The sequence below is a fragment of the Lepidochelys kempii genome, chromosome 2, assembly GCF_965140265.1.
Source record: "Lepidochelys kempii isolate rLepKem1 chromosome 2, rLepKem1.hap2, whole genome shotgun sequence".
Lineage (NCBI taxonomy): Eukaryota > Metazoa > Chordata > Testudines > Cheloniidae > Lepidochelys > Lepidochelys kempii.
The window spans coordinates 59198515-59218363 of NC_133257.1; the positions used below are offsets into that span (position 1 = coordinate 59198515).

The window sequence follows — 19849 nt, forward strand, 5'->3', positions numbered from 1 at the left end:
TCATCCACAAATGTAGAGTTTCTCTGAAATGTCGGTGTCCTGTACATTGTGTGTAGCTCTTTAAGGACATGACTTGTATTATACTCCAGTGATACATAATGGTGTGTCGTGTATGGTCATAGGGGTGATTCTTTAATATTTGCCAATGGTTTATAATGATTCTTAAATTGCTCTCTCTGCTTTCACTCTCTCTGGCCCTAATCTTAATCTTGTCTCTTCCTCCTGCCTATTCAATCTCTTCCTCTCTACTATTTAACTTCCATGTGGCATCATCAAAATGGAACCAGTTAAAAGCCTAACTTGAAGTGCCAGCACATATACTGGTATCATTTCTAATAAAAAACTCACTCTGCTGCCAGCATACAGATCAGCCTAGGAGGATGGAATCCTGGAATGGAAGCATCTTGAGGATCTCGCATTCTAAAACAGATGCATTCTTAGCATTGCATTTGTATGAAATTTCTTGAATTCATTAATTGATAGTGGACATGTAAATGAAATATAATAGAGGCATAATTTTTCAAATTTGCCTTAAGAAAAATACTTGAGCTGCTTTGACAAGCATCTCTGATTTTTATCTGACAATTGATCCCCCCACCCCCGTCTTTATTCTGGTGGATGCTTAAGATAACAAATAGATTAGTTAGTGGTAAACTCCTGAATGAGACCAGTATGGAATTGAGAGAATCAAACAAATCTAGTCATGGCAGACACTATAATATTATGAAAGGAAGGATTAAGGTGTCTGAGCAGCCTAAATGAAATTTATAAAATCAGTGAACATGAAAACATTGTGTCCCAATTAGTTTAGACTAATTCATTCTTCTGTCTAATAGGAAGATATCCCTCGCCAGCTTGTCTACATTGGACTTTATCTTTTTCATATTGCTGGAGCTTATTTTTTGAAGTAAGTCAGTTTTAAGCTAAATTTCACTGGATTTATCTGCTACCATAACTATTTCATAAAATGTTTGAATACTTGGTTTGCTCTTGTTTTGATAGCCTGACCCGTCTTGGACTTGTTCTTCTGGTGTTGCATTACTTTGTTGAATTTCTCTTCCACATCTCCCGCCTCTTTTACTTCAGTGATGAAAAGTATCAAAAAGGGTAAGTATTTATCATAACTTTAACAAAGGAAACTACTTTGTGGCTCACAAGCTTTTTGCAGCTGATCAATAAGAAGTTTGTATTTTGGCTGCACAATAGCCACAATAAAAAATGAGTTCAATTAGAATTTGCTTGCCCTTCAGAAGTGTGACTTCTGTATTTCTAATAGAGAGTACTACTCCTTAATTGTATGCTATAAAACAAATAATTTCGTATTACCCTATTGCCTACTCAAGCAATTGTTAATATAACACTATTCTGTTTCTTATTATATACTTTATATTGAAATGGGATATTTAATGTAGCAAACACAGTTAAACTTGACATAATTCCATATGAAATTCTTCAAATTCATAGTTGCTAAAAAGTATCACTTTCATTGTTTCCCTTAATATGAAGGGGCACAGTCATTGATTTTAAACATGCTTTGCACTCTGTAGAAAATGGAGGTTAAATGCCAAGAGTTGAGGTTTAGCTCACCATCAAAATTAGTAGCTCCCAATTAGCAACTTTATAGCTTTGTAATCCTTTTAGATAACATTTTGAAGTTGGATAATATCTAGTGTGTTCACTTATGCTGATCCTTAAAATTATGCATAAATGACAATGCTGTTTATAATCCAACTTAATGTGTATTAAATATGGTGATAGTCTTTAGCACCACTTCTTTTCTGTAATTAAAAAAAAAAACCAAGAATTATTGCAGAAATGTACTTATTCAAAGAATTATTAGAATTTTTATTTTAGTAAATGTGAAAACAGTTGAGAATTGAAAGGAGATTAACAGTAACATCTCATGTTGAGTATCAATCCTAATTTTTAAAGAAATCTTGATAGTTTTCTCTTACTAAACAGAGTCCCACATAATGGAAATAGACAGTCAGACTAATGGCTTTCTGATGTAATCCAAGTAGTGAATATGCATATTTACTGACTTCTGGCACTTTCTTTGTAGGTTTTCATTGTGGGCTGGTCTTTTTGTTTTCGGAAGACTTTTGACTTTGATTCTCTCTGTTCTCACTGTTGGCTTTGGCCTGGCAAGAGCAGAGAATCAGGACCTGAATTTAACTACTGGAAATTTTAACATTCTGGGTATCAGGTATGGTAAATTGAAACCCTTTTTTAAAATATTACTCCTGAGGGAATTCTGCGCCAAAATATTTTTTAAATCTGCATTTTTTGTCAAAATAACACTATAATCACACACTTTTAAATTATTTTGGTAATTTATTTCAAAATACTTGTCAGCAAATAATTGAAAATGGTGTCATTTTGTTGTTGTTGTTGTTGTGTTGTTTTGACAAAATATGCGGAACTTCGCAGAATTTTTAATTTTTTGGTGCAGAATTCCCTGAAGAGTACCAGGGTTGTGTGTGTGGCAGAATCTGGGTGCAGGCAGTTCTGTGGGAGATCTAGGTGCAGGGGGTGTCTGGCTGCATGGGGGTTCTGGGTGCAGGAGGAATGGAACTCTGCAGGGAAGTCCAGGTGAAGGTGGTGAGGTCTCAGCGGCTGGGGGCTGACTGCTGGGGGAATGGGTTTGGCTATAGGGGTCAGGGTGCAGATTGTTGGGTCTCTTTGGGGTGGGGGTCCAGGCCTGGGGCTCAGGGAGGTTCTGGGTGCAAGGAGCTTCTGATGCAGGGGGAGCCTCAGTGGGGGGTTCCAGGTGGGGGGGTGGGGGTGAGGCTCAGTGCATGGGGAGCAGCACACAGTGACCCCTCCCCCCATGAGTGAGGTATGATGGGGCCAGGAAGTGGGGGAGGGGTCACTGTGTACCGGGAGCTGCTTGCTCTGACCGCCGGACACCCCCCACCAAGCCTCACCTCCTTCCCCCCCACACCTGGAACCCCCACCCCACCGAGCTTCAGCTACTTCACGTGTACACACTCATTCACACAAATGTAGAGCTTCCTGCAGCCAGGCGAGATTTCTGGGGGTGATTTGACCCAGACCCGGCTGCTCCATGCAGGGGACGGGGAACTCCATCTCTGTCGTCCTCTTCCCAACCCCCCCCCCAGCTGCGGTGACTTTTCCCCCAGCTTTCCCGGAACAGCAGGGAGGGGTGAATGAGCACTGGTGCAGTTTCTCTTTTCTTCCCCACAGAAACCATTTTTCTATGGAAAGCAAAGAGAATCTGCAGGGGGGATGTGTGTCTGCACGTGTGCAGTGGCGCAGAATTTCCCCAGGAGTAAAATAAACTTAATACACGTTATGTATATTCTGGAATGTTTTGTATTCATATTAGACTGAGGACATTTATTTATTTACTTAAAGCCCATATCCTTAAGTCCAGAGCTTTGGTAACACAGTGGTAAGGCATTTGCCCACCTCCACAACAAAATTATTAACTGAAGAATTCTTGTACTACTGTAGATTATAGTGTTGGTTGTCTTGCAAGAGAAGTGCAATTTTAGGCTTAAAGGGACCCTCTGATAGATACAGAAGTTTTAAGTCTCTCAGCTGTCTTAAAATCTGTAGATTGTCCTCTAGATGCATCCTACTGAGAAAAAATTTGTAAGCTCCAATAAACCAAGCTATAACACATGGAGTTACCTACAGATCACCCTCTCAGGCAGAAGAAAGCAGCAGTCACCATTTCCCTTCCCTCACCCGGGAACGTGAGCTGTGGGTTCTTCAGGGAAGTCTTGAAGTTCTGAAGGCACCAATAAAAGGGACAGGGCACTTGTTCAGGGGCCTAGAGAGTCTTCACTGCTTGTTGCGAGGTATTTTTCATCTGCAGTAACATGGCACAATTAGGAGCCATCCTGTTGTCATATCCTGTAGGCTACTATGCACCATCTACCTTTCAGGATTTTAATTTGTGGAGGAAGGAATGTATGAAAATACTGCTAGGATCAGGATCATCTTATGGAATTGCTTCACAGTTTCATAGGGAATAAAATGCCAATCCACACCTTTTCCCACAACCGTAGCACGCTGGTAATCTGAGGAGCTTTTCTGACAAACCTGGAAAAGGAGAGAGCATGCCACGAAGCTGCTACTGCTTCCATATTTACACATTTGGCCAGTCTCCACCCTCTGTAGGTCTCCCACTCTAATTTTGCTCTTTTGCTAAATCCTGTTTCCATATCTGTGCTAACGTCTGTCTCTTAATGGTAATAAAAAATAAGGAAGTAAAGTCAGAACCAGACTGACTTGTGCCTCATAAAAACACATGAGAAAAATCAGTATTTGCCTATTGAGAAGAGTTTCTGATTTGTTGCCTTTTGAGAAGAATCATTGCTTTCATGTGTCTGAGGAAATTATACATACTTTGGAGAGCAAACAGGCAGCTTCTCTTGACAAGTACAAACCTTGAGGGTTAACTGTTTGCAAAACTTGACAAACTTGTTGACATCCCTTCCTCTGATACTTGTTTACATGACTACCTCTGCTCTGTCTTAAATCTGTTTATAGAATCATTGTACTGTCCTCAATCTGTGGAACTCAAGCCTTTATGATGTGGAAGTTCATTAATTTCCAGCTTAGAAGGTGGAGAGAACATTCTTCTTCTCAGCCTCAGTCACTGAAGAAGAAATTTGTAACAACTAAAGGCAGACCATCCAAAAAAGAGCGAGGTTTGTATTGCAAGGTTTTTCTTTCTGAGGATAGAGTTAAACCAATATGAAAAATTTATTTGGCATAATTGGGTAAAGTGCTGTTGTATGTTTGCTGTGTGAAATGAGATGTTTCTGGTTTTGATACTTAAACTCATACTGATGGAAACTAATATTGGTGGTTGAGATCAAGGAGGAATAACTTTGAAAATGTTCTCACTGGCTATTTATAACCCAGATAATATAAAATAATATACCAGATAAAATTACCTGAGTATTTCAAAGGTGACTCTCAAATACCCACCCAACTTGTTAAAAATTAAGGTAATGTGTTCCAGTTTGCTACGTTAAAGGGATATCTAAAAGTCTGTGGCTATTTTAAGACTTTGAAGGTCACCTCTGAATTGCACTCTTTTACCTGTCTCACTCTTAGGCCTGAATTACATGAGAGTAATCCTTTTTGAATTTCTTTTAAAAGTGACTCTGGGTTTTGTGTACATGGCCCTTTAGTTTGTACCAGAGGGGTGTAAATGTTAATCCACACTAGCTTGTCGTGCGCTAACTGTCCTGCGTGGACCCTGTTGGTGTGCACTACAAGTTCACTGGTGCCTGTTAGTGTAGTCCTGAAGTAATACCATGTAACAGGCACTACGTAAAGGGGACTTCTGGTGCATCCTAGCAGGGTCCATGCAGGACAGTTAGCATATGACACACTAGGGTGGATTAACATTTACACCCCTCTGGTTCTCGAGCAATAGGTAGGCAATTTGCCTAAGGGAACAGTTGGCCCTAGTTGGAATCAGAATCATAGAATATCAGGGTTGGAAGGGACCTCAGGAGGTCATCTAGTCCAACCCCCTGCTCGAAGCAGGACCAATCCCCAATTAAATCATCCCAGCCAGGGCTTTATCAAGCCTGACTTTAAAAACTTCTAAGGAAGGAGATTCTACCACCTCCCTAGGTAACGCATTCCAGTGTTTCACCACCCTCCTAGTGAAAAAGTTTTTCCTAATATCCAACTTAGACCTCCCGCACTGCAATTTGAGACCGTTACTCCTTGTTCTGTCCTCTTCTACCACTGAGAATAGTCCTAGAACCATCCTCTCTGGAACCACCTCTCAGATAGTTGAAAGCAGCCTTCAGATCCCCCCTCATTCTTCTCTTCTGCAGACTAAACAATCCCAGTTCCCTCAGCCTCTCCTCATAAGTCATGTGTTCCAGACCCCTAATCATTTTTGTTGCCCTTCGCTGGACTCTCTCCAATTTATCCACATCCTTCTTGTAGTGTGGGGCCCAAAACTGGACACGGTACTCCAGATGAGGCCTCACCAATGTCGAATAGAGGGGGACGATCACGTCCCTCGATCTGCTCGCTATGCCCCTACTTATACATCCCAAAATGCCATTGGCCTTCTTGGCAACAAGGGCACACTGCTGACTCATATCCAGCTTCTCGTCCACTGTCACTCCTAGGTCCTTTTCCGCAGACCTGCTGCCTAGCCATTCGGTCCCTAGTCTGTAGCTGTGCATTGGGTTCTTCTGTCCTAAGTGCAGGACCCTGCACTTATCCTTATTGAACCTCATCAGATTTCTTTTGGCCCAATCCTCCAATTTGTCTAGGTCCCTCTGTATCCTATCCCTGCCCTCCAGCGTATCTACCACTCCTCCCAGTTTAGTATCATCCGCAAATTTGCTGAGAGTGCAAACCACGCCATCCTCCAGATCATTTATGAAGATATTGAACAAAACCGGCCCCAGAACCGACCCTTGGGGTACTCCACTTGATACCGGCTGCCAACTGGACATGGAGCCATTGATCACTACCCTTTGAGCCCGACAATCTAGCCAACTTTCTACCCACCTTATAGTGCATTCATCCAGCCCATACTTCTTTAACTTGCTGACAAGAATACTGTGGGAGACCGTGTCAAAAGCTTTGCTAAAGTCAAGAAACAATACATCCACTGCTTTCCCTTCATCCACAGAACCAGTAATCTCATCATAGAAGGCGATTAGATTAGTCAGGCATGACCTTCCCTTGGTGAATCCATGTTGACTGTTCCTGATCACTTTCCTCTCATGTAAGTGCTTGATTCTTTGAGGACCCGCTCCATGATTTTTCCGGGGACTGAGGTGAGGCTGACTGGCCTGTAGTTCCCAGGATCCTCCGTCTTCCCTTTTTTAAAGATTGGCACTACATTAGCCTTTTTCCAGTCATCCGGGACTTCCCCCGTTCGCCACGAGTTTTCAAAGATAATGGCCAATGGCTCTGCAATCACAACTGCCAATTCCTTTAGCACTCTCGGATGCAACTCGTCCGGCCCCATGGACTTGTGCACGTCCAGCTTTTCTAAATAGTCCCTAACCACCTCTTTCTCCACAGAGGGCTGGCCATCTATTCCCCGTGTTGTGGTGCCCAGCGCAGCAGTCTGGGAGCTGACCTTGTTCATGAAGACAGAGGCAAAAAAAGCATTGAGTACATTAGCTTTTTCCACATCCTCTGTCACTAGGTTGCGTCCCTCATTCAGTAAGGGGCCCACACTTTCCTTGGCTTTCTTCTTGTTGCCAGCATACCTGAAGAAACCCTTCTTGTTACTCTTGACATCTCTCGTTAGCTGCAGCTCCAGATGCGATTTGGCCCTCCTGATTTCATTCCTACATGCCCGAGCAATATTTTTATACTCTTCCCTGGTCATATGTCCAACCTTCCACTTCTTGTAAGCTTTTTTATGTTTAAGATCCGCTAGGATTTCACCGTTAAGCCAAGCTGGTCACCTGCCATATTTACTATTCTTTCGACACATCGGGATGGTTTGTCCCTGTAACCTCAACAGGGATTCCTTGAAATACAGCCAGCTCTCCTGGACTCCTTTCCCCTTCATGTTAGTCCCCCAGGGGATCCTACCCATCCGCTCCCTGAGGGAGTCGAAGTCTGCTTTCCTGAAGTCCAGGGTCCGTATCCTGCTGCTTACCTTTCTTCCCTGTGTCAGGATCCTGAACTCAACCAACTCGTGGTCACTGCCTCCCAGATTCCCATCCACTTTTGCTTCCCCCACCAATTCTTCCCGGTTTGTGAGCAGCAGGTCAAGAAGAGCTCTGCCCCTAGTTGGTTCCTCCAGCACTTGCACCAGGAATTTGTCCCCTATGCTTTCCAAAAACTTCCTGGATTGTCTATGCACCGCTGTATTGCTCTCCCAGCAGATATCAGGAAAATTAAAGTCACCCATGAGAACCAGGGCGTGCGATCTAGTAGCTGCTGCGAGCTGCCAGAAGAAAGCCTCATCCACCTCATCCCCCTGGTCTGGTGGTCTGTAGCAGACTCCCACCACTACATCACTCTTGTTGCTCACACTTCTAAACTTAATCCAGTGACACTCAGGTTTTTCTGCAGTTTCGTACCGGAGCTCTGAGCAGTCATACTGCTCCCTTACATACAGTGCTACTCCCCCACCTTTTCTGCCCTGCCTGTCCTTCCTGAACAGTTTATAACCATCCATGACAGTACTCCAGTCATGTGAGTTATCCCACCAAGTCAAGTTCTAGTGTGATGTGAGACTTTATGCTCTCTAATTATATCTTTTTGTTTAAGTAAATAACAGGTTCTTCCAGCTGGGTTTGCAGGTTAAAGTAAATGGGATTTGTGCTTCCATGCTGCTTAGGACCCTAACTTTAGGCTCCTAATTTTGTAAATTTTAGTCTGTATGATTTTGTTTTTGTTTGCTTTTTTTTTTAATCACAATTCTGCTGTATTGAAAGTTTAAATAATTCTCACTGGTAATATTAATGCAGTAATTTTTTTCCGTAGTTTTATAAAATTTGAGTAAGATACTCTTCCAGTACTGGTATTTTACAAAAATCAAACTAACAAAAAACCTCAGTTTATTTAAATTGTGATCTAATTAGTTTTGCAAAGATTCAACCTGTCTTAATGACTTTTTAAAATCAAGTGATTTAAATCATAATACAATTCAATAACTTAAATCACTGTAGTACCCTACTATGTGTAATGTAGGTGAGTTACAACACAAACTTCAAGGTGGCTATTAGTTGGTAAATACATATATCATGAGAACAACATAAAGAGACACTTAACTTGAATTGTGGGTATTTCACAAAATAAAGTGATTTTAGATGTTATAGTTACGCTGGAGGCCCACAGTCCATTTTGGAGGGTTTACAGCTACTTTTCCCATTTAATTTTTGTCTGTCTTATTGCTATGTGTAAAAACCATGGGAGAACAACAACAAATTAAAGGGAAAAGTGTATTAAAACCCTCCCAAATGTGACTTTCCTTCCTTTTGATATTTTCCACAACCTTATCTCCATTATGAAGATTTAAAGCTGCTCAGGCATAGCAGGGGTATGTATTAAGCACAGGTGCTTGAGTGCCCCAAACCCCACACCTGCCAACATCATCTGCGTGTGTCAGAAACAGCTGTAGAATGAAAATATACATGTAGTGAGATTGAGGCTTTGGTGTGGGGTTGGGACTAGATGGGTTTATTGGTGTATGTCACCCTTCCACTGGGAAAAGGGCAGAAAGTGGTGTGGCAGGTCCTGGTGCTACAGAGATTTGGTCCCAGCTCTTTTCACCCTGTGCGAGAGAGTATATGACTCCAGGTCCCTTTTTTTTCCCTCCTTCTTCTTCTTCTTTTCGGTTTTACTTATTTCAGCTAAAGCCAGGAGCAAGCCAATAGGGGACCAGTAGGGCAGAGTGCTATAGCTAGTTACCTGTGATTCAGGCAAAATTGAGTGTTTAATCTGAAATTGGAGTGATATAGGGCTTGTTGAATGCAAGCTCTGTAGGAGCTTGAGCTGGTTGCGGATGACTGCTGTACCGGTCAACTTTATGGATGTGATTATTGGGACTGTACACTTGTCTGCTCCTGGGTGTTTTAGTGGTCATGTTGGTGGTTGCCTTGAGGCAAAGACCACATGAATATTCCCAGTTCTGTGATGTTGCTGCTGCTCCTTCTGTTGAGGATTCTAGGATGCAACAATGAAACATCACTTAGATGGCAAGTGTTGTCTTTTTAGGATTCACCGTGCCAGAGTTAGTGTAGGAAAGTACCAGACAGTAGTGGTGGTGTGGAAAGCAGTTTGAAAAGGAAAAGGAATTTGAAGTCTCTATGGCATTTTGCCTGCATCTGCAGACAGATGTTGTCTAATGTGGTTTACATTGCAGAATGTACCTAACTTAATTGCAAGGATACAGCGGGTTTAAGAAATCCATAGCCTAAGGAAACCCTATCATTGGACAGTCAAGGGTTAAAAAGGCTTAATTTCCAAAGCCTGTTGTTAGACACATATTAGAGAGATGGCTTGGGAGCTGGATGAATCTTGGGTTTGTTTTTAGGAGCTACATTTTCTACTTTTAAGGTTGCATAAGTGCTTTTGTTCTGAAAGGTCATTTTTGGATGACTAGAACTTCCTCAAACTCTGTAGCCTTCCAGGATGGAATTTTCTCAAACTAAATTTTTCAGAATGTCTGTCTGAGCAAATATTTCAGGCATTTTCAAGAACAAAGAGAATGGGGAACAACTACTCTTGCCATGATTTAACAAAGAAAAGAAAATTCAACATTGCAATCTCTTGAACAGTTTAAGTATTCCAGTAGGGGAGATTATGACAGCTTGAATTTCGGCAGGGGCATAGTTTTCAGGTCACAGATCTGCCTTTGTGTACTGGTAAACACAATCTTTTGGCTAATTTATAAGGGGTTTAAAAATGTACTTAGATGTATGCATATGGCTTTTGCTTTACAATAAACTAACAATCCAGCAACTTTCCATTGGCACGTCACATGGAAGAAAAGTTTACAGAGAAAGATGCAGGAGAAAAGATCACTAATACAAACATATATTTACAAACTGCACATATTATACTGTATACATTATTAGGTGTATTTGATGGTGTGGTAGAAGTGTTTTGTTAACATAAATTTGGAATGGATACATTACTTAAGAAAGGTGAATCCATGAGTGACTTTTGTAAGTCATACCAGGTGAATGCCAGTAAAGCTTTTTGCTGTACTACACTATGTATTCTCCACACATTGCGGAAAAGCAAAAGGTTTGAGTTTCTAAAAGATTGTATTGGGATTATCTCTTTAGAACCCTTCCTCTGTAAAGTTGGATATCTTGGTTACTAGGAGTTCAGAACTCAAAATCAGTCTATATTTTAAAATCTTTTCTGCAAACTATGTAAAACAGACTTTTTTTACACAACACTTTTAAGCTATTGCAATTATTGCATCATGAAAGTCTCTTAAGACAGCATTTAGCAGAGTAATACTTACGTTAGAATAAAATATGCAAAAGCTGTATGTTGACTTAGAAACGACTGAAAGATAATAAAATATAAAATGTTATTTGGCTTGGAAAATCAATTTTTTTTTCTTGTTCGTAGAAAATGGAGTAAATGGAACAGTAACCTCAAATGGAGCAGACTCGCCTCGTAGCAGGAAGGAAAAATCATCATAAAACTGAATTTTATTAAGTTAACTGACTAATGTCCCCAAAGAATCTGCTTTTTACTATGAAAAGCCCTTCAGCACTAGAGATCTTACTGATACAAAAATACAATTCATGCTTTTTGATTATTGCTATTGTTTTGTGAGACTTGTTTTTTTTAAAAAACATTTTGACTTTAAAGAAAGAGTGGGAAGGTTATTTGTTTTCAACTGTTTAGGGGGCCACAACACTTTTTAAATAACCTTGAACACTTTTTTAAACACTTAGTGTGATTAATATTAATCAGAATTCCACTTACTGAGGATCAGTGATACAGTGTATTATTCCTTCCAGTTTTTATAATCTTGGTAATATCTTGTTACAGCAACGTCATATTTTTCAAGTTCTTCAAGAAGTGTTGCAAAATTGAAGTAAAAAATTTAATATCTGTTTTTAGATATTCTCAAATGTTCAGTATGTTACTTTGAATCAGATTTGCAGCTCAGCACTGGTTTTGTAAGACCATGAAAATTAATGTGCGTTATTTTGTAGGTAATAGCTGCGTTCGTTTTAAGAAATGGCCGTGTCATTAAAACAAAATCTAACTGATTGGAAACATTGCAGTGTCTTATTGTCTAAGTTGGCTGGAAATCTCTTGTATAAAATACTTGTAAGGAACAAAATCTTTCTGATGTAGCTTTAGCTCTTTAAAAATGGAAAACAGAGAATGTGTGTACAGAGAAGAGTAATTTGCATAGTGCTACTTTAAGTTAATAAAATAACTCACAACTGAGCTTATACCTGTGCCTATCGCAGAGTACTAGGGTGACATAGCCCGGCTTTGAAAACTCATTTTGTATCTGATTTTTAGAGTGCATCTTTTTTTTTTCATGGGTCAGATTTTTAATTTAGAATATCTTTTAATGCTTTGTGGGGAGGGAATTTGTTTAAACAAATGAATCAAGTTCTGGCAAACTTTCCTAGCTTTTCTTTCTTTTTTTTTTCTTCTTCTTTTTTGTTGTTTCCATCTCTTATTGGGGAAAACAGTTCAGTGTATTGCATATATATTTTTTGATGGAAAAATATTTTTAAAAGCTACAAAGTTTTTTTTTAAAATTGAACTATTGGTGACCTTTGCTCCCATTAGGACCATTGTAACTTAATTTCCATTTTTGCCTGTTTTTCATAGTTTTAAGTGCAAAGGTTTGTCCAAATTACATTTTCAGTTGAATGTGCAATTAATATTTGCGTTCTTATCTTTGTAGTCTGTAATATGTATAAACCCAACTCATTTCGTTCCAGAAAAACCTACTTAATAGTTTACCTTGAATGAAATTGCTAGTTAGATAGCCTTTGTTAGACCACTTATTGATAAATAGGAGCCCTTATGAGAAATATATTAAGCTCTGCGAAACAAAATACCTACAATTATAAATTGAATATATTAAACTGAGACTCAATGAAATAACAATAAAAACTGTATTCACTGTCTTTTTTTCCCCCTTTAGTTGCTTATAAATTTTTTGTTTTGTATACTGATACAAAATTTGGGCTGCACTTAATTATCCACTCTTAAATAATGTATAGCTATTTTGACATAAATTTTGTATAGCATGACTCTTAATTCTTGATGCAGTTGCTTCAACAGCTCCCCCTGCTTAGAATTGCAGGCAAGCATGGACCTGGTTACAGTAGTAGCCCTGTTATGGGGTTGTATACCCTGAAATTTGTCTTATTATGGAAATAGCTACATCATGTTTTGGTTTTTAACTTTTAGATTCCATTGCATCTGATCATAAAACTGTAAGATCAGAGTTCAAAAAGTGATAAATATACATGTAAAATCTCCATTCCAAGGACCAGCATGCTTTGTGTCTGATGTTTAACTCAAGGACATTCTTTGAGTTTGCTGCCTTGTTCAAAGATTGTACTTCAGTTCCAAAGGGCAAGAATGTTTAAAAGCACTAATCGTGTGTGATTCCAAATCTGTCATCTGAGAGTTTGCCCTCTTTTGGCCATCTTGGTGCTATCTGGGGAGTCTGGTGAAGAGAGCTCTCAACCTCCTGGTAGCCTTTTTTTCCCCCCATGGATCTTGAGACGAGAAGGGATGATCATGACCATCTACTGTGATGAACTGCATATCACAGGCCATAGAATTTCACCCAGAGGAATTTCGAGTGGAATCGTCTGTCAGCAGAAGTGAAACATAGGTACTGATTACTGATGCATGAACACCTTTTATTTAACTAGCTACCATTCTGAACATAATTATTTAGAGCTTTGTCTAAAGTGATTTATTGGAGCCTGGGGTTTATAATATCAACTGGTTTCCAGAGAAATTATTCCTTAAACTCTGAGGATCTTACAGAAAGATTGAGATTTACACCTTAAAGCGTAAACTTTGCCTTCACCTCCAAAATCCTCTGAAGAGTTATGTACTTTTGTCTGCTAGTAGAGGTTACTAACATTGCTCACACTTGACGGATGTTCTTGGAAGGCTTTTAATTTTTCAGAAGGGCCGCATTTCCAAATTCACCCCATATGCGTAGTCATTTTCTTATCTGGTATGGGCAGATCCCAATTGTTCCAAGTATCCTTGGATTATTATTTTATTTTTTTTAACCAATGTGCTGAAAGCTAGCAGTAGTTGTCTGACTTGTAACTAGGAAAGACCAAGTAGCATCTTGAAGAATGTATTTCTGATTTACTATAGAAGTAATTGCCTTTGTTTTCTCTCCATTGTCTTTTCAAAAGTATTCTGATCAAGATGACAAGACTATATGATCCTGATGAGTCTATTTCCAGTCCGCTGCCACCCATTCTTAATTCATGTATTAAGACCCTTTTTGCTTTGCTCAGGGAACTCTCAGTGGCTTAAATTTCTGACTTCCAAATCATGATCTCAGTATTTGTCCCTTCAGTTGTAATCTGGAATTTACAAAACCTGAGCAAAGTTAGTGCAGACTTAGCAACATGTCTTACAAATACGGTTGGCATTTGTAATTTGTTTTTCCTTGTTCTGCTCTATTTCCTAACCTAAATTGGGTGCAAGAAGTTACCTACTTTTAACCTGCTTAGTTTCTGTGGCTCTGAGCTGGAAGACCAGAGTTGCTGATCCCGGAGCAGAGAAAACTCTGAGGTCCTCTGTGATTTATGTGATTGGGCTACAGCTGTGAGTCTGAGCAAGTGGCTAACAGGCTGGAGTGTGTCTGTGAAGAATGAGAGTGGGGAAGGATCTGGATGTCTGTCTGTGTCCTTTCATAGGTACGGAATCACAGACGTTAGAAAAGGGCAAGACCTATGCCATCATCTAGTCTGTTCCTGTCCCTGTCCCTAATACAAGTTTATTCCTAGGCTGCAGGAGACCTTTACGCTTTGTCCATGTTAATTGTAAGTTCCCATATATCCCATAAGGAGAAAATTGTACCCATTTCCAGCCTAAATTCTTGTTCTATCTAATATGGATTTGGATACCACTTAAATACATTCTTGCAAATTTTATTCCCTTGTCAGTATGCTGCCTGAAAACCAGCTCTTCTCTGTAGCTGGACTTAAGATGTTCTCTTTATACAGAAAATGGGAATGTAAGACAGATACTGAACGGTCATGAACTGCCATAGGCACCTAAAGTCCACAGGGTAATTGTCCTAATGGAGTTCATCTTCAAATAATCCATCCAGGTTGTTACCTACACACTGTAGGGGCACCCACCTTTATCCTGTTCCTATGGCTCTGGAGCCACAGGTTGGCCACCCCTGCCTTTAACCAATCATTTTATTAAAATATTACAAAATAATTCTTTGACCAATCCTAACACATTGTGAAATAATTTTCTACCCAGTCATGCCCTACCACCTTAGTTGATTTAATCTTGCAAAACCATTTATGTGACAGACATAAATAAAGAACCAGACAGAAACCCTACAGGTAAACCATAGAGAAGCAGGGACATAAAGGCAAAACAATAAAGACGTAGAGATTTCACAACCACAATTAAGTGATTCCTTGCCAGATAGAATGCTATCAAACAAAGTTTTCTTTAAACATCACAAGATCTGTTTCTTTATCTGGTGGTGGGTACTATTAGTACAGGATCGGCTTCTTAACAGCCTGATATTTCATTGTTTTAATTACGTTTAAATGGAACGTGAGGCTGAGACTTTCTGCTTCTCGGCTCATGGCTGCTGCTCACCTAACCTGGCTGCAGAAAAAGGCCTCAGACTTCATAAAGTGTGTGGTGCAATGTTTTGTAACAAAGATATTTCACACTCCAGAAGAGCTAAAGGCTCATTCCACAAGTTTCCTAAACACCTTCTTTGCTTATTTGTGTGTGTGTATTTTAAAAGCAACTTTAGGTAGGATTCTCTATGATCATATAACAAATGTTCAGTAGTTTGATGGCACACCAGAAATCTGCTTAAGAACGCCGGACTGCTTTATTAAATTTTCAAAGGACTTGGTTCTTCCTGTAGACTTCCTACTATTTGTTTGTCCCAAAGAGTAACTGGTCCCCTCTGAATTGTACATGACTCAAAATTTTAAAACCACTACACCTGTTTGGGGATCCCATTACCAAATGTCGTATACATCAACCCTTCTCACTTTGTATGTTCTTCAAACAGTCCCAGATTAATGAAGCAGAGGAAAGTAATTGGAGAATTGCAGTTACTAGTAAGCAACTTAATTACTTCAAAGGAAAGCTATTTCTCTTATTAATGTGAAGTTTTTATTTCAGCTTATAAAACTGCACTATCCAGAACTCTAGACGCATGATGATCAATTAACACAAATAATTAGACTTCCCTCATAGGTCATGTTTTCTAGACCTTGAATAATTTTTATTGCTCTTCTTTGGACTTTCTCAAATTTATCCACGTCTTTCCTGAAATGTGGCACCCGGAACTGGACACAATACTCCAGTTGAGGCCTAATCAGCGCAGAAGAAATTACTTCTTACTCCTGTTAATATATCCCAGGATGAGGATTGCTTTTTTTGAAACAGTGCTACACTGTTGATTCATATTTGAATCCCTTTCTGATCCCTTTCTGCAGTACTCCTTTCTAGGCAGTCATTTCCCATTTTGTATGCGTACAACTGATTGCTCCTTCCTAAGTGGAGTACTTTGCATTTGTCCTTATTGAATTTCATCCTATAATGTACAAAGGCATTGCAGATACATGATCTGTAAACTAAAAGCCCAAATCACTGCTTCCTATAAAATTAAGTAGGAAAGCTGCTGCCAAGGGGACACCACATGCCGGGTTCCCATTCCCTCACCCCCTTCTCTTCCCCATCCCAGAATGCCAGAATTCTAGAAAGCAACTCTATAATTTTGCAGCCAGTATCATTTTTTGACCAGATTGTTTGTCTAAGTCAGGAATTGGCAACCTTCGGCACGCGGCCTATCAGAGTAATCTGCTGGCGGGCAATGAGACATTTTGCTGACATTGACCATCCGTAGGCATGGACCTCCCCACAGCTCCCAGTGGCCGCGGTTCGCTGTTCCTGGCCAATGGGAGCTATGGGAAGCCACGGGCCGCAGGGACATACTGGCCGCCGCTTCCTGCAGCTCTCGTTGGCCGGGACTGGCAAACCACGGCCATCAGGAGCTGTGGGGGGATGTGCCTGTGGATGGTCAATGTAAACAAAATGTCTCATGGCCCGCCAGCAGATTACCCTGATAGGCTGCGTGCCGAAGGTTGCCAACCCCAGTCTAAGTGCTGTAGGACTTGTGGTTTTTCATACCCCTAACTCATTATATCCTTTGTTATATTCAAGTGTCACTCAAAATTGATGATCCATATACCAATCATGATTATATTTATTATTTTATAAGAGACCCTAGCCAATATCAGGATCCCTTTGAAGGGTGCTATACAAATGCAGCAAGAGACCATTTTTGTCCTCAAGAGCAGACAGACAAAGAGTGTGGGAAGGAAAGTACAGTTATCTCCATTTTACAGATGGAGAACTGACACACAGAGAAATTAAATCACTTATCCAAGATTACAGAGAAAATATGTGGCCACAACAGGAACTGAACCCAAATCTCCTGAGTCCCAGTCCAGTGTCCTAACAACAAGACAATTCTCTAATCCCTTCATATGTAAATAGGAAGCATTTCTATATCTACATTGTAAATTGCATATGGAGTTAAAAGAAGCAATATTGATTCCAAATTATTAACAAATATGTTCTAAAATGGATGGACATGAAGGCCCTCTGAAATCACAAGATTTCTTCAGGTAATTGAGTCTTGGGAATGGAATGCTGAGTTTCAGATGAGGTTGCACGTGGTTACAAAAAATATACTTAATTTAGAAAGTAATATGTCCAGGAAGGAGCTGCTGAATTTAAATTTAGACTCTTAGATACAGTCTATTCATTTATATGGTCCAGACAGGCTTCCCAGAGGAATAAAAACTTTTTAGTTTTTCCCACTCTGGCACAGGATTGCTTTTCCGTGTTTGCAGTTTCTGGCAGTGTTTGTATCCCAGTCTATAATTTGGTGTGGCTTGAGATTTCCAAGGTCTCAGTAACTATAGGGTTTTTGGTAGCAAGCGAGTCACTAAAGAGCTGGATCTTTTGATCTTGGTTTAGACCGCAGAGGTTTATGGTGGTGCCTAGAAATAAAAATTTTAGCTAACACCTGAACGTGTTTCTCAGAATAGACTTTTGATTTCTTCCACCCAAAAGGAAAGTGCAATTGGGCCATTCTATAGCAGATGGACTATATTTCCAACTGCAGCTGGAGCACGGTAAATGGATTCTATAAACACATGATGGGATCCTTCATATTGTCTGATCTAAAATTAGATTGCCCCGGTGTGTATCACAAGAAAACTGATTAATGTTAAAACAAATTCTTATGCAAAAATCTTTAAGCTTGAGTTATATTTATCAATAAATCATGGGTGAAATCCCTTAAGTAAATATTGTAGTTTTCTTAAGAAAATCCTATTGCCCTGAAAAAAAATCAATATCAACTCTGCTCGTATCAGTTTTCTACTCAGTGTATGTTTTATATCTTGTAGAAAGAGGACATTCTGATCAAAGTTTAGGTAAGGTACGGTCATCTTAAAACTACTTTGGGTGGGTGGAATATGATCCTTTGCCATCCTGCCTCCCGGTGCATAAGTTACGTTAATTCTTGGGGCCCTTAAGATACCATTGCAGAAGATAAGAGTAGCTATGTGCCTTTGATAAATCTGAATACCGGAAGTCGGTAGTAATATCTGTGGAGTAAGATACTACTCTGTGTGAGTAACAGTGATAAAATCAGATCCTAAATAATGCTCTCATTCAAATAAGGTACCATCAATTTACAATAAGAACATAAGAGTTAGCTTTTTCATACCCTGCCATGTTTGCTGCATGATGGAAATGTATTGTACGTTGCCGATAGTGATTAAATTGCAATCTGCCTTAAAAATGGTATTGCTTCCTCTTATTCTTGGTTTGCCACTTCCTTTAGAATAGTGTATGAAGGATTATTAACCCAAATCTTCTTTTGTTATCACAGGTGGTCCACCACTTTAATTGCATACAGTAAGAGGTTGTCACTCATTTGCCATTCAAATTAAGTGGAAGACTTGTTCTTTTGCTTTCTTAGCATGGGCTTGCAGGCTGTATTAAAGGATTGAATAGCATTAATAATGCATTTGGAATATGCCTAGGCATAATAAGGTGCTACATAAATTGCAATCATGTTACATTTGCAAAGGTCATTCAAGCACGTTCTCTTCTTTTTATTTGTTCAGGACCTTGGGACAGATGAAGTAGGCAGATTCTGAAGGGACCACTGAAAGCTTTGCATAGGACTCTGTGCATGCTGAAAAAAGATATTATGGGGTGTTTAATGAGTTTTATGGAGCAGTCCAACCAGTCTGGAAGCATTCAATAACACTGAATTTTTATTTTTATTTTAGTACTGAATCTGGGTTAATTCAGTACTGGCAGGAAGTTGACACAACTGGAGGGATTCAGCCAGTTTTTGTATAGGAAAAATTTCCATAAACTCGCTTCTAGGATTGCTTGTATATCGTCTTTGGTAGACTTAATCTGTGCTTACCTTATATATAGTCTTAACAGCTATTGTAGTAGAATTTCTGGTCCAGCAAAGAAATCTAGCAAGCTTTTCAGATTGAGACATACTTGTGTGACCTTCTGTTGTATCTGTGCATGAAAGGCCAACTGGTGGTATCCAATATGGACATCACATTTAATACATTATTATACTCACCATTTTAATTGCCCTTATATTTGCTTACTCTATAAATGTGCAGAAACTGAATTGTTTAAGATTAGTTAAGTAGCTGATTTGATGCTGTAGCAATAACAGATGTTACAAATTTTCTGTTTTACAATTTACTGGGAAGAAACAAAGAAGCATGTATGGGTCAAGAGCCAAAGGCTGCAAACACTTGACATAGCCTTGTACGAGCAGAAGGATGGAGGATTTTCTTTATGCCTATGTAACAAGCATGTCTATGCCTCTGAAAATTAAAATACTTTGATACATTCAGATGCAACTTTAGGTGAGGAATTGTTTCTTTTTTTATTTTAAAGGCTTTATATCAAAATATTTGAAATAGCAGTTTTTGGCAGTGGAGTTATATTTTTAACCACAAGAGGGAGTTAAAAGTTTATCTTCAGTGAGAGTGGAACTGTTCGACTAAAAGTTTGTAAGATTTTTATTTCCAAGGTCAGAAGTTCTTCTCACCACTTTGTCTTC

General features: G+C 39.5%; 1 protein-coding gene across 3 annotated transcripts in view; it reads left to right on the forward strand.

Moving 5' to 3' along the window:
- Nucleotides 1-11723, forward strand: part of TRAM1 (translocation associated membrane protein 1) — a 30088-nt gene extending 18365 nt beyond the window's left edge. For all 3 annotated transcript variants that reach the window (XM_073330877.1, XM_073330878.1, XM_073330880.1), the window contains exons 7-11: nucleotides 837-907; nucleotides 1003-1107; nucleotides 2063-2206; nucleotides 4522-4682; nucleotides 11071-11723. In XM_073330877.1, the coding sequence (XP_073186978.1) occupies nucleotides 837-907; nucleotides 1003-1107; nucleotides 2063-2206; nucleotides 4522-4682; nucleotides 11071-11144 (555 nt within the window). In that variant the 3' untranslated portion in view covers nucleotides 11145-11723. The remainder of the gene's footprint in view (nucleotides 1-836; nucleotides 908-1002; nucleotides 1108-2062; nucleotides 2207-4521; nucleotides 4683-11070) is intronic.
- The last annotated feature ends 8126 nt before the right edge of the window (nucleotides 11724-19849 follow it).